General features: G+C 41.9%; 1 protein-coding gene across 1 annotated transcript in view; it reads right to left on the reverse strand.

Annotated features, from left to right (window-relative positions):
• Positions 1–755: 755 nt before the first annotated feature.
• Pard3b (par-3 family cell polarity regulator beta) overlaps positions 756–14,816 on the reverse strand; it is a 1,014,040-nt gene continuing 999,979 nt past the window's right edge. Inside the window, exon 23 of the mRNA XM_027941877.2 lies at positions 756–5,427. Coding sequence (XP_027797678.2) covers positions 5,070–5,427 — 358 coding nt within the window. The 3' untranslated portion in view covers positions 756–5,069. The remainder of the gene's footprint in view (positions 5,428–14,816) is intronic.

The following is a 14,816-nucleotide window of genomic DNA, read 5'->3' on the forward strand; positions in this document are numbered from 1 at the left end:
ATAAATGTTTAACACTCACTCTCCAGAGGAAAAGAAGGCTCCCTGATTTGCAGCAAATACCAATTCCTATATGATAAATACCCCCAATATAACCCATTTCAAACTACCAACATGATATAATTGAGTGTGGAGTTGGGAAGAAATGCATACAATTGGGCCTTCTATATATTCAAAACAACCCCATAAGATGTGTAGCAGTTCCTTTTCAAAATGATGCTAGACAGATAAGTGTTTTATCAAGGTTTCCTAAGATGGCCCCCCAGCTCTCAGCAGTCTTGGGGGATTGCCTCTGCTGAAGACAACTTCCTGACCTGAGGCTTTCCTCTTTTCAGGGTTAGCCCTTAACTACTGGTCAACCCAGTGGCATTAAGGTCCAGTTCCCTCATCCCAACTTGGGACAACTCTGAAGGATCATTGTTCTCCAGAGTTCCCTGGGGGGTTGGCAAAGGCCCATTTTGGGAGTGAATTGCTGCTTGGTTTCTCTTTCTATCCAATCTGGCCTCCTTCCTTGTTTTAGGCATTGAACCCAAGTGTACTGTCTGATGAAAATTCTTGAGAGTCTCCGTGCCAATACCTGCTTCTTGGGGAGCTCTGTTTGTGACAGGTGTTCTTTCTTTTTGACCTTGGCCTGGCTGCTATTTTTCAACATTGCTATGGGGACTACTGAATGTGAGCAAGAGTGAGCAGGCCCAGGCCCACCTATTTATTAGACTCCCCAAACCAACCAGTGGTGGGTGAAAACCAAGACTCCGATGTTTTACTGACTGAATAAAGCTTTATTTTTAATGCAAAATAAAACAAGAAAATTTATATACTCATATATAATAACATCCAAAATGTTTTTTTTTCCTGTGGTACAAATGAGATAATCTTAAAAAGTTTGTCAAGAATTCAGTCTTCACCCCCATATGCCAAAATATGATTTCACATAATTTAAATGTATGAACAGACTTGGTAATCATAAAAGCACAGGAAACACTAGAAAAAGTGATGGTATAAACAACAGGTTTTGTTTTATGTCCTGGTAGTAAACAGCGCTGCGGATGAACAGAATATTTTCTGAAGAACCGAGTTAGGAGACAGGCTAGAAGAGTCTTTGAGGGTTGGTTCACTTCCTATTCTGAGCTCAGCAGCCAAAGCCCACCTTTAAAAGTCAGATTGTGTGTAATTATGTCACTATTTAAGGACATGAAGGAGAAAGAACTTCACTTAGAAGTCGTGGCTGCATGTGAGATTCTAAGCTTATTTTAGATATTTAACTTTTTTCTCCTTTTTTATCAGAAAGGTGACTTTGTAGGAAGATCTTATGGAGACTCCCCTCTCTGCTCTCATTGTGGCATAGTTTCCACTTAAGTCAGTGTGAACTGAGAGTGCAGAGAAATCCTATCGTGGCTATTTTTGAATCCAGCTTTCTCCTGCCTAATTGCATGAAGTCCGGACTTTCTGTTGCTAACGGACTTGGGGAGCAGTCAGGTGTCTACCCAATTTAACACCAATTTGAAGGGCATTCATTGTGGGTTTCAGAATTTAATGCCAAGAGGAACTTTACAGACTTGAATTCCTTTAAATACCAAACTCTCCAGGTCTCTTTACTCTTCTGAAACACTATGAAGTTCCTCCAAAGAAAATAAATGCTGCGGTTACAGGTTAGGAAAAATAAGCATCCTTTCCAGGCGTGATCTCTGTGCATATCAGGGAACAGAGAAAGAACTTCCCTGTCCTTCTGAATTATCAGAAGGTAGGTTAGATTAAAGATTTGCATGATTCTGTAGAAGAGGTAATGGGTCATGTTTTAATTTTATTTATTTGGTAGCAAAAGTAAAGTTGGAGTGAAGTTTCAAATCTCCTCTATCAGGGAGTATGCATGGGGCTTCTTCATGGTGACAGCAGATCTCTGGATCTCTACCATGCCATCAACATATATGTACCCAAGAAAAATGAGCCTCAGAATAATATTTTCCAATTTTTGTTTGGTACTAAATCATGATTTAAGAAAATGTTCCTGTTTCTGAGCTTTCCTCTCATCCACTAATTTGATATTGTAAGGAAACAATTTAAACCAAGAGGGATAGTGCCACAGCCTACTTGCATGATGGATTAACAAAATATTGTGTTTTTCTTGTGGAAGACCAAATTCTCCTACATTTAAAGGTTTTCAATGGTCTGTTCTTTTTTGTCTTTCTAGTCTGGCAAAAAAAAAAAAAAAAAAAAAAAAAAAAAGGAGAAATATATGGCTCCTTAAAATATCTCATGACAAAAAGCCAAACATCATTTTGAGGCCTCAATGACCAGATCCACACCATGTGGGTGTATGCAGACAGGTGTATTGGTCGGAATGCCACTCTATCCCATGGGGGCTATTAGAGTTCTATGCCACAAGGGGACACCTGACAGAATATTCCCAAGGCCATAAATACACTGGGAACTATTTGTGGTTCCTGGGCACCTACTGATTGTAGCCTGGGCATCTACGCACTCTAAACAGTGTTCTCCTGAACGCTGGGAAGAGTCCTGTAACCTCTGGGAGGTGGCGACTGGAGGGGCAGTAGACAGGCATTTATGAAGCTTACATTTGAGTGGTTCTTAATTGTTGCTTGGCTTGATGGAGCCTCTGTCGCAAATACAATGTTAGTTTCTTTAGGGCAGGATCAAATGGAGCGTGTGTTACACATCAAGCAAGAAAAGATAACTGTTATAATCTATTTTTTTGGTTATTGTTCACTTTCATAGTTACCTTCACATCACTGACTGCCCCTCAGGATTAGCAGTTATTTTATTGACTGTGTACAAGACAAAGCCATGCTTTGGAGCTCCTGCTCCTGAACCTGTATGCAGGAGGAATTATGTGCCCAAGGTGGCACCACTGGGGTAAAAACATGGCATTCTGACTGCAGGGGCCACTTCTCCAAGACACAGAGTGTTCACCTTGCACCCCCTGGCTGTACTGAAGGTGACATCAAGAGAAGCCTTCTGGAGTGGCTATGTCCAGTAGTCTACAGATATTTGATTAAAATATGGAATATCCCAAAGAGTTGACTTTTAATGCTTCCAAACAAGTGACATTTCCCTCGTCTTATTGTTCTTGTATTTAAAGTTGACTTAGCTTAAGGGAAAGGTAGCATTCAGCACCCTGCACTCACCTGCACCACACCTTCAGGTGAGCAGGGCCAGGGAGTCCCAACCTCCTTGAACAAATTGCAGACAATTTAAGGGGACCTGCCTTGAGACAGATGACAGAGGACAAAAAAACCCAACTGGACTGTCTGCTCTTCAGAGGCCACCGTAATTGTGGTTTGGAAAATGCTAGCTCTCAAAGTCCAGTAACTAATACTCCTTAGGTCTCAAACCAGAAGTTGTTTCACTCTTGGTAACAAAATTCTATTTTAAATTAAAAAAAAAAAAGACTAAACTGGGACAGATGGATACTCTATGTATTCAATAATACTATAATTTATTAGATCCTGTCAGTTGGAGGTATTCTACACTCAGCCAAAATATGTCTAAATTGAAAGACTTTTTTGGGGGGAGGGAATGAAGAAAGAATTAAAAAGTCTTAAAATATTTTAACATCACTGTGCCATTCAAACGGCTGCTTCCCAGTTTTGCTGTTTCTCAATCTTTTGCTTGGGTTCTCATTTGGGTCAGGTGTAAGTTTTAGAAGCTCTGATTTTTATAGAAACCAGAAATAGAAAATAGCTACAAAGCTCAAAAGAGACTGGGATGGGTTTGGTCTCCTTGAGGATCTTAGAGGGCAGGGTTTCAGCTTTTCAAAGTCATAAGAGCTTCGTGTCTCAGTGGAGAGCTTGTCCATGCCGTGACTTTTGTTAATGAAATAAAGAAGATGCAGATTGATTTAATCACATGACTCTCCTCCTCCCCTCTGCTTCATTCATCAAACTTTCCAGAAAGCATTTTTATCTTCCATATTGGTAATCTCCATATCGGTAACCCCACATGTTTGAAAACACGCACACACACAAACACACACACAATCATTCATGTCTATCTACTACCTGCTGGTGGCCAATTTCCAAAGGCTACAGTCAGCTCCTCCCTGTCCTTGAGGGCAGATGGGTACTGTTTGGCACTGAGTCTAGAATTGGCATCCCTAGGGCATTGTTTCCCATGCAACCCAATCAGCGGGCTTTCACCCTCAAGTGGGAGCTTTAAAGTAGAGGGTCCAGTTAAAAAAAAATTACAGCCAGGAGATTTGGGGATGATTCTGAAACCAGCTATCTCCGAGCTTTGGTGCCTGGGATGTGGGAGGCAGGAAGGTGAGGACCCTGGGAGTGTCAGTGCTTATCACCCGATCACTGGTCCTTGGAATATATTCCTTCCAGAAGCTCCGACTAGCCTTGCACATTTTCCCAGGACACTAATACTGTATTCACATTTACCGACTTTGATATCAACAGCAAGGAAGCATGTGAAATGTTTACATTAAGTGAGGGAGATCAGGAACCTGAGAAAGATTATTAAGAAATGTAGTCTTCCTCTGGGTAGAAAAAAAATTTCAAGAAGGTCACTGGGCATGTTTGCTGATGCTTCGTTCTTGATGAAAAAACTACTTGGTAAACTGATTCCCACATCTGCAGCCTTGACTCTGACCCTCTTCAGGCAGCATGGTTCCAATAAAGGGTCGGAGGCCCAGCCTCTGAATGGGTAATGCTGCTGGCAGAGATAACCTCTGTATTGCCAGTTCTATGGTGATGGGGGTGCATGTTAGCTGGGCTGTCTAGCCAGAGGGCCACCATGTAGTCAATCTCATCATTAGGTGCTTATTTAGTTACTACTCTCTCTGAACTGACCAATTCTGAAAGCCTTTCAAGTATTAGGAAGTATCGCTTTTATGACCCCATCCTCCCTCTTCCTTCTGAATCCACCCTCACCCTAAAACCCCCTGTTCTTTATTTTCCCCTCTGATTAGCAGTCAATGTTACAAACTCGATGAGGAAATGCTAATCTGTACCATGGAGGATTCAAACAGGAAGAAGGCCTCAGCATCTAGGAAGGGCAGAGGCTGGGGTAGATGTCCTCCCTGCTGGGCTGCTCATCTCAGTGGCACTCAGCTATACGGCTGCCGTCATGGGGTTCTTCTGCCTGGGATCCTGGGTTCGGTAGGGGTACTGGTCGGGGCTTCCACCTCTCGGGCCCACTCTGCCCATTTCTTGGTAGGCTGGCACTCTTTGGTGCTGAGGAGGGGATGGTGGAACATCTTGCCGGAAGGGTCCTTTGTGCTGAGGGGCAGGCGGGGATGCGTAATAGTGAGGGTAGCGGAGATCTGCCACCCTCAGATCTGTGGGGCGTGAGTAGCTCCCTTTGGGAGGATGCCCAGGATGAAGCCCTGGGTAGTAGGGAAGCTCCCTTTCTTTGTAGAGCCCTCGGGGTGCTGCTGTCAGATAATCGCCAGGGTCTGCTGGACCTCCCCTGGAAAGAGAAGAAGAGATGCACATTAGCTGCTGCCAAGCCGGCTCCCCAGCTGAAGACCACATCCCACAGTCTCCTGGACATTTTGCTGTAGCCAGGGACTCGGCCTGACCAATGGGATGTGAGCAGGAGTGACAGCTCACTTAAAAACAAGAGTGGGAAACTTCCCTTCTTTTCTTCTTGGCTGTTGGAGCAGCCATTTTAGACCTTAAGGCGATGATAACCAGGTGCTGAGGAAGACAGAGAAGCAAGAGGCGAAGCCCGAGTCCTCAACACAGCAGGGCCACCCTGTCAGCCAGGTCCTTTTACACTTGAACAGGTACTTGTGAGAGAAACACGATACTGTCTGGTTTATACTCTCTTATGTTGGCCTTTCTCACAGTAACTGAACTAGTGTCCTAAAGGAGGCAGTGAGCTTGGCTCGCTTAAGCCTGGGACCATTAGATCCTTCTGCTTTTTGCATCGAAGAAGCCTGTCTCTCCTATCAGGCTAAGTGAAATAAGCCAATCCCCCCAAACCAAAGGCCAAATGTTCTCTCTGATGTGTAGATGCTAACACACAATAAGGGGGGAGGGGGAATAGAAGTTCACTGGATTAGACAAAGGGGAATGAAGGGAAGGGAGGGGAGATGAGAATAGGAAAGACAGTAGAATGAATCAGACATACTTTCTTATGTTTATAAATGAATAAATGATCGGTGTAACTCCACAGTTCAACCACAGAGTGGAATCCAAATTAGAATAAGTTATACTCCATGTATGTATAATATATCAAAATACACTCTACTGTCATGTATATCTAAAACAAATGAAGAAATAATAATAATAATAATAATAATAATAATAATAAAAACCTGTCTCAGAAATGGTAGCAGAAACATACAGGTGACTTGGAGTCATAAAGTCCCCACGAACTGCACCTGCTTTCCTTCTAGATCTGGGAGGTGCTCTTTCAATGGGCTGTGGTCCTGGCCTAACTCTGGTGGCTGCTGTCACAGCCCTGGGTGGATTAGCATGCCCTCCCCTCTACAGTCCCTAGGAAAAGTCCCGACCAGGGCTGAGAAATGCCCACTCAGAACTCTGATAAAAAATAATTACTTCCACTAAGAAGTCAAGAAGTTCCACCCAACCAGTAGTAGGGTGGAAAAATTGAAACCAGCTGTAAGCCACCCTGTGTAATGGGCAGGCACACAGAGGTCCAGGGCAAGAATAAACACTAACAGGAAGCGGCCCTGTCTGGATCTGTCTATTGAAGACAAGAAGCATCTTCTGATCCGATCACTACAACAGAAGCGACGTGTCTCTAGACAATGTGCAGATGACGGCATCTTGTCTAGCCTGGGGATAAAGGCATGACTTCTGTTCGCAGCTCTTAAAGTCCCATAAACGGTGCACATATTCACCACCATTCACCTTCCACTTTTACTACTCCCCCTTTTATGATTTTTTCAAAAAAGAAAACCAGCAACAATACTAATTAATGAAAAGCTCTCCAACGTCAGAGTACAGACTTGAAAGAAATGACAGGGCTGTGAGCGCACCGTGCCTGTGGTTAATCAGGCACTGTCAATAAGGGTCAAAATCACCCTGTAATCTGCAGAGCTGCTAAAACAGCCCCGTCCTTCCTCAAATCAATGAAGATTTGACAAGCTCCGAGCATGGGCACATGTGGAAAGCAGCCCACGGACACGTCTGTAAGGCTGAACAATAGTCTTTTCCTTCTACTTTTTTTTTGCGTCTTAATTTGGCTATGTATAATAATGAAAGATGGATGCTTGAGCTTTGGGGTAATTTAGTTAGTGAGAGTTTTCAGATAAAAAAATTAAACTGTTTATGTACAAGTTATTATAGCATCAGCTGCTATTATTCAGTGCAGTTTGCTTTGCTCTATTTTAAATTGCCCATGACAAATAGACCACAGATGCATCATCTGTCACTTTAGTCCTGGGAAATAAAGGAGCTAGGCTTCACCTTTCCTTTCCTTGAGAATTTTATTTTTGGTTTAGAAAATTTCCAGCACTCATTATATCTTTTATCATAAGGATTTTTAAAGCCCCTGCCACCCCTGCGCATTTCTATTTCCTTTTGGCTCAAGATTTTGGAAACACTTGAAAAAAAAAAAATCCGTAACCTGTGCTTTCTCTCAAAACCTACTAAAGGTATTGCTCTGCATGAAGTGAAACATGTGGATTTTCTGCACTTATTTTAAGCCCTTAGGATAAATCACTGACATTTGCAACACACAAACATTATCTGCCTTGAAATGAACATACAACCCAAACTCCCTCCGGACTCTCTTAGCATGAATGTTTCCTGTTTAAAATGGGAAGAGTGAAAGGAAGAATTCCAGGCCTTGGACTTTTAGGGTCCTGTTCTCTCCCTAGAGATTTTTCTCTTTTAAAACACACCATTACAAAAGGCAGGCATGCTTTTTTTTTTTTTTAAATTTTTGAAGAGACAATCCAGACCAACTGGTGACGGGGCAGAAGCCACCCTGAACAACTCCACAGTGGCACAGGCAGCATGCACAAGGGGGATGGTTGCTATCTCATCTCCTCACACCTCGCCCCTCTAACTCTCCCTGCGAGGACAAGGGAGGCTTCCCATGCATAGAGAGGGTGACCTCCAGATAGTTCTGTGGTCCCAGATGGCTTCCTCTGAGGGAGACTGTGTGTCTGAGAGCTGATTCCATGTGGCAGAAACCAAGGGAGAGAGCTGGGCTCTGTCAAGAAACGAAACCATGGAGATTGTCCTTTTCTGTAGAACTCATTAGAGCAGTTATCATTTTTATTTTTTTTCAGATAAAAGAAAAACAATGAGTTGGTCTATAAAAGCACTGTTTAAGGTTCAAAGAGTGTTAGAAGAATTTTTTTTTCCCCTTGGGGTATTTGTGTGCTGTGCTTGTTCATGGTAACTTTTTTTTTTTGCTCAAAACTGAGCATTTCCTACTTCTGACAGAACAGCGTCGAGGTTCTGGTGTATATTGTCATGTGTGTGTGTTCACGTGCATACACACATATCATACTTGAAGGAATATTTAAGTTTCAGAAAATTCTAAACCTTTTATTATACATGTTAATTCATTAATTGTACAAATTAATGGGTGTGATTCTGACATTTCCATACAAGCTTATATCATATTTCAATTATATCTACCATCTCTACTGCTCTCTCTCATCCCCTACCTCAACCTGTCTCCACCACTTTTAGTTCCTCTACTACTTTCAGGTCATTTCAATTTTTTTTTAAAGTTTCCCCATATGAAAGAAAATATGCAATCCTTATTTTTCTGTGCTTGGTTTATTTTGCTTAACACAATCACCTCCAGTTCCATCCATTTTCCTGCAAATGACATGCTTTCATTCTTCTTTCTGGCTAAATAATATTCCATTGTGTACATATGCTGCATTTAAAAAGAACAAATTTTAAACAGGAAAAAGAAACCCTCCTTATTAACTACAGAACTTAGTAAAGGAAGAAGAAGGAGCTGAAGTTTTTTGCTTTGTTAATCTAAAGTTTCCCTTTTTACAGTCTCTTTTCCTGTGTAAAATGTAGTGTTTGTAGGAAAGCACAGGGTCAATCCACTCCATGTCCCAGGCAGTGCTGACCCAGGGGCTGATGCTTTGTGCTGTGGACCCACCTTAGAAACCTAGGGCAGAATTCTCAGGAGACTTGGATTAAAAGTGGACCCAAGTAGTTAATGTATCAGTATTTGAAGACCCCTCATTTTTCACATGACCTGATGAATCTTATTTGTATTGTTATTTTTCTTAAAAAAAAGTTCCAATTTAAAATCTCAAACAGAAAACATATTTACTTTAAGGAAAGAGAAACAAATCCATATCTTTTCCCCCAACTCTTTAAAGGAACTATCATGAAAATACTTATCTTTAAAATTTTTTGGTTTCTTTTTATTTTTAAATAGGCTCATTTGTGGGACCCAGAAGATTCAGATTTTGCTTGGAAAAATCATAGAAATTATCTCAGGCATGTCCTTAATCACATTGAGGCATGTGATAATGAATGTTAACCCTAACCAAGCCCAAATGTAAAAAACTATGGTTTCTTTACATGGAAAGCAATAATAAAGATTATTGTCTTTACACATGGTTTTCTTGATTTTGCCATTGTACTATGCTATTTTTTTCACTGAGTGAAAAAAGAAGCTGGAATCAGGGTCTAAACTGGCTAGACAGCAGCCCTGGTCCTGAAGATCACCTTCATTTCATGAAAGGTTGGAAGCCCCTGCATTGGCTAATAGGATCCGTTTTGGAGAAAGGGCCTGGTGTTGGATGGCAGAGTCGCTGGCAAACTTTTTAGTAGGAGTGAGCTGACTCCTCTCACAGGAGTAGAGGGAGGGACGTGGATGATGTTGAATCCTCCCATCTCTACACCATCCAGCTGCAAAGAAAGCTTTTCCCTCTGCTCTCACCCACGTGGTCATTCTCACCTGCCTTTCACCTGCCTGCGATTCCCATACTGCACTGGAGCCTGGGCATCTGGAAGGCAGGCCCCAGATCTCAGGAGTCTAGTGATCTCCTTGGAGCTCAGCACAGGGCTTTGTAGTAGTAGGTGCAGCATGGATATATGTTGGATTTGTTTAAGAGAAAATCCACAAACATACAAGAGGCTTAGATGAGGGACAGAGGTGGCACAACAGAAGACTCGTTAGGAGCCAGGGACTGACGATGGTTGAAGTTAGACTGATTTCTGAGTACAGAGGAAAGAAGGTAGGGGGAAATAGTGGCCTGAGTAAAGGCTGGCTTGGGTCCAATATTAAAAGACTATAAACTTTATTAGGGTAGAGGTTATTTATCTCATTCACCAGGAATAAAATTATATTGTTTTGTCTCTGTTGTCTTGAAACATAGTACGTGCTCAATAAATCTTGGACTGGAATTTAATTATCTTGACTTACCAGTGAGGTCAGCATGACTAACGGGTGCACGGAAAATTGAAATTCCACATCATGTACAACCCACAAGAATGGGATATAAATTAGAATATTTTATGTATGTAGAATATAGAAAATATTTTATGTATGTTGAATATGTCAAAATACACTCTACTGTCATATATATCTAAAAAGACTAAATGAAAAAAAGATCTCTCAAAAATAAAAAAAAAAAAAGAAAAGAAAATTGCGAGCTATCTCAAATCAAAATTAAATATATACCAGGTTTACTCAGGGCAGGTTAAGTATATTTATTCAAGAATCAGTTAAGAAATGTTTTTAAGATGTTTCAGCAAAGAAATTTCCTTTGCTTCTGTCATAAACACAGTAATCTGGGAACATTTTAATATATGTGTTTCAAAATACAGTAGAGTACAGGGTTTCACATAAAGGGCCCAGGGAGACACTGTCAACGTACAGTGTGATCCTCACAATCCCAAGTACCCAGCGTAAGAGTTGACGAACACAAACCAGGGGTGGAGGTGATATCCAGTTCTCCTCTGTCCCAGTGCCAGCCCACCTCTTCCCCACGGGAACACCCATGATGGATGACTTTCATAGAAGCCACACGTGCCCCAGAGAGGCAGAAACCGGGACTATGCAAACTTTTCTACCACTTGCTATAACTCAGCTTTTCCTCCCACTCAAGGCAGAACCAGGGAACTCAGAGACCGGAGCTGCATTACTGACAGGGAAAACCTGAGAGTGCAGTAATTCATTAAAACAAATATTTGTAATCATCAGTTCTTCACCAGCTCTCTGCAACCCAGAGCTGACCAAGGTGCACCGATCTTCCATGAAGTTGACTTTAAGAACCATGGCTGTATCTCATCTAAGGAAATCCTTTTGGGAGGAGGAAGGAAAGATGATGCTGAAGAGTCTCTGAGGGAAAAAAATAACTAAGAGACACATCTGAGCAGATAGTTGAAAGAATTTGGAAGCTAAAGAAATAAGATTTTCAGTAAAAATGAGAAAACCATAGGAATCGATGAGCAAAGTTGTGAGCATGTCCAGTTTAGAAATCAGCATTGGCTTCTCCAGCTACAGAGAAGCTTCCAAAGGGCAAAATCTTGTTCCTTTTACTTTTCATAAAACGCTGGGTGTGCTATTTAGCAGCCAAGCAAAGACAGGTTTTTAACTTCCATTGTAGCCTTTATGGGTTTCCTTTTTTGGTGATCAGAGACTGTGATCAAATTTGGGATTGGAATGGGAGGAAGTAAAAAAGAAGTAAAACCCTGCTGCTGAGAGAGGTGCTTGTACCCATCGATTAAAAAATGGACATCTGGCAAAATCATACTCTTCTCCAGCATGTCACATGGAGTCGTTAGTGGCTGTGCTGGTCTCAGTACTTTTTTTCTGTGGTATTTCTACTAATACTGCAAAACTTAAAAAAAAAAAAAATCAATGCAAACTAATATGCCCATAGGCATTTGAATCGCCAGTGCCTGTGGACGGAGATGTTTTTAGTCTGTGTTTGGAACTCCGGCAGTGTTAGGTTTCTAGTTACTGGGCCTTCATCCTGGTCCAGGCATGAATGTGGTCAGCCAGGATTAGCAGAACCCTCTGCAATGTTATTATATAGCTTTGATTTCGGCAGATTTCACACAATCATAAAATATAATGATCATTTGATGACCTGCGATATAGAAATGATTACTGAAAAAGAATCCCACTTTCATCACTCACGTTACCCATCCTGTTACGAGGAGGCCCTTGCTCTTTGTAAAGTACTGGAATAAGAAGAGCTTGCAACAGCAGATGCTTTGGCCCTTGTTAACACCAAGGAAATGTTTGCAAAGAGAATGAAAGAGGAATGATAATGACCATGTGCTCAGAAGACAGTGCTGAAACAGTTTGAAACATGCAATTTCGGTCACCTTTGTTGGATTCCTCCTTTCTTTTTCTTTTTCTTTTTTCCCCACAATGATCACAAACACAAGAAGTCAACTACTAACAAACTGCCTATGCACTGGAAAATTCAAGCCCTTAAGAGAGTTTCTTCCCGTTGGATGGTGGGAAGTACTCCCTATAAAAGTTTCCGCTAAATAATTTCCTTTATGAGGGGGTGAGAGGTTTCAAAAGTGGGTGCTGGGGAAGATTAGAAAGGACAAGCATAAGAGCCAATGCAGAGAAGGAAACCCCGTGGAAATCAAGAGCTGTCTTGAGTGGCTGCCTTTCAAGGGATACCTCCACGTGATCCTTCTGTGGGCTTCTTAACCACAGAAGAGCTTTTATTTAAAGAGAATGGGAACCAAAGAAACAATGGTCATAATTCCCCAGGAAACTTAAATCCTGGCTCCCTCCTCCTATGGTAACACTCGTCCTGCAGTCTCATCATCCAAACACTGTGCATTTCATTGCTTGTCACGCAGGGGGTGATGGTTGAATTCCAAGCACAGACTTAAGGGGCCAACAGGTTGGAGAGTATAGGGTCCTGAATTCTAAAGGCTGTTCCCCTGCCCCTTAGGAGAAGCACTACCAGCTCCTGCCCAAGGAGAAAGGACATTCTAGAGGTAAAATGTGCTGTTCATGAGGGCTGTTTTTCTAATCTTTTAGATTATGTCATGTATATGTGAGTGTGTGTGTGTGTGTGTGTATTTGCATACTTACAATAATATAATTTTGGGGAAGATATGCATATCTTCCACATCTTTACCCTTTCCATTAGTTTTTACATGAATATAAATCAATCATGTATCACTGTCCCCTTTCCTCTCCCATTAATTTCCAAAGTCTAAGGATTCTGATGTAAACTACCGATGATCATCAGATCTTTAGAATTCCTCTCACTAAGGGCAAGGAATATGGGGAAGGAGTCATAAATATTTCTATCTTGTGGGTGCAGGGGCGGGAGGAAGGCTTCCATATCATGCTTTCATTAAGACACAGGAAAATCCTGGCACTGCAAATGTCTTACTATGAAATTCAGAAGCAGAAAGTAAGTGCTGGGAAGAGTGCCACTGTACTTGATAGGTGTGGTAACAAGCTTTTCAAATGTTGCATTTAGAATTGCAAAGATTTGAAGCAAGCTGAGCACGGTGGCTCTTTCCTGAATGCTTATAGCAACCTACGTTCCATTCTAAGTGTTCACTCCATGCTAACATTTATTCCATTATTATCCCTGGTTTGCAGAAGAGGTAACTGAGGAACAGAGAGGTTATGTCACTTGAGCCAAAGCCATACAGGAAGTGGCAGGACCCAAGTTCATAGCCAGGCAGACAGAACCAGAGGCCTCTTGCTAAGCTAGAACATGCAGCCTCTGACCTCACTTCTCATTTGCCCACAATGTACCTACTGGCACCAGGTAAAACATTGATTTATATCTGTAAATATTTTATTTTTAAAAAAGAATCTACTGTGTGAAAAGCCAAAGAATTTTATTTCTAATGGGCATTCAGGCTTTCAGAAACCCAGGAAGCTGAAACTGCTGAAAGCTCTGGTAAAATGCCAAAGAGCACAGATAGAGTCCCTGTGGGAAGTTCCATTCTGAGACCCTAACCTGCCTTCGCCTGAGGGAAACAGTTTCCTGGCGCCTTTTATGAAAATCAAAACAGATATTTGTGTGGTTCTCTTTGCAGGGCCCTGTGTTCAAGGTCCAATACCTTGGATGTTGGTGTCATTAAGAATCAATGGAGTATTTGTCAAAAGAGAGAGAATGCAGAGTCTGGGGCTCCAAGCCCAGAGCAGGGCTGGTCTGAAAGGGGGCTGGGGAACACATATTTCTCTCAAGGATCCAGAGGACTTTGGTGCAGATGGAACTGGCATAAGGACCTCCTCTACGACCATGGGTGTGTAAGATGTGCAACGGCCTCCAGGGTTCCCCTTGGAGAATGATATGCTGGTCATAGTCAGCCCACCGGAAACCTGGACTCCTCCCTTATCCCCACTCCAGCCAGACACTGGGTTCTTGTTAGTTCTCTTAACTATTTGGGGCTGTCCATCCTAACTGCTGTGGTTCCATTAGGTTCAAATCTCTTTTCAATTGGACTGTTACGACGGTAGCGGCGTATTAGGACTCAGGCAGGTAGAGTTGGGGATCAGCTTCGCAAAAGAATAATTGGACAGAGTGCACGGCCTGAGTGCATGTAACTCTGAAGGACAGTTGAATTTTGTAACCATTCAGCCAGTTGCCATCAAGTCTGCAGCAGTTTTAAGCATATCACACTCTGAAATAAAAACATAGCCTTCCTTCTAAAGACAGGTCAATTCAGTCTTCTTTTGGCAACTGTGGGAACATTCACAATTTTGGGATGCAATGCTCTCAAATTTAAATCCTGACAATCTCACTGGTAAAGGTTTGTGTGTACCTCCGTGGGAAATCTGCCATAACTTTTTTTTTTTTTAAACATCTGCTTATATAACCACCCTCTTAATTTATAAAATGTAATGAGGTTTATATAACATATTTCACAGAGTTCTGGGTTCATTCTTTGCCT

Source organism: Marmota flaviventris, chromosome 11 (assembly GCF_047511675.1).
Source record: "Marmota flaviventris isolate mMarFla1 chromosome 11, mMarFla1.hap1, whole genome shotgun sequence".
Taxonomy (NCBI): domain Eukaryota; kingdom Metazoa; phylum Chordata; class Mammalia; order Rodentia; family Sciuridae; genus Marmota; species Marmota flaviventris.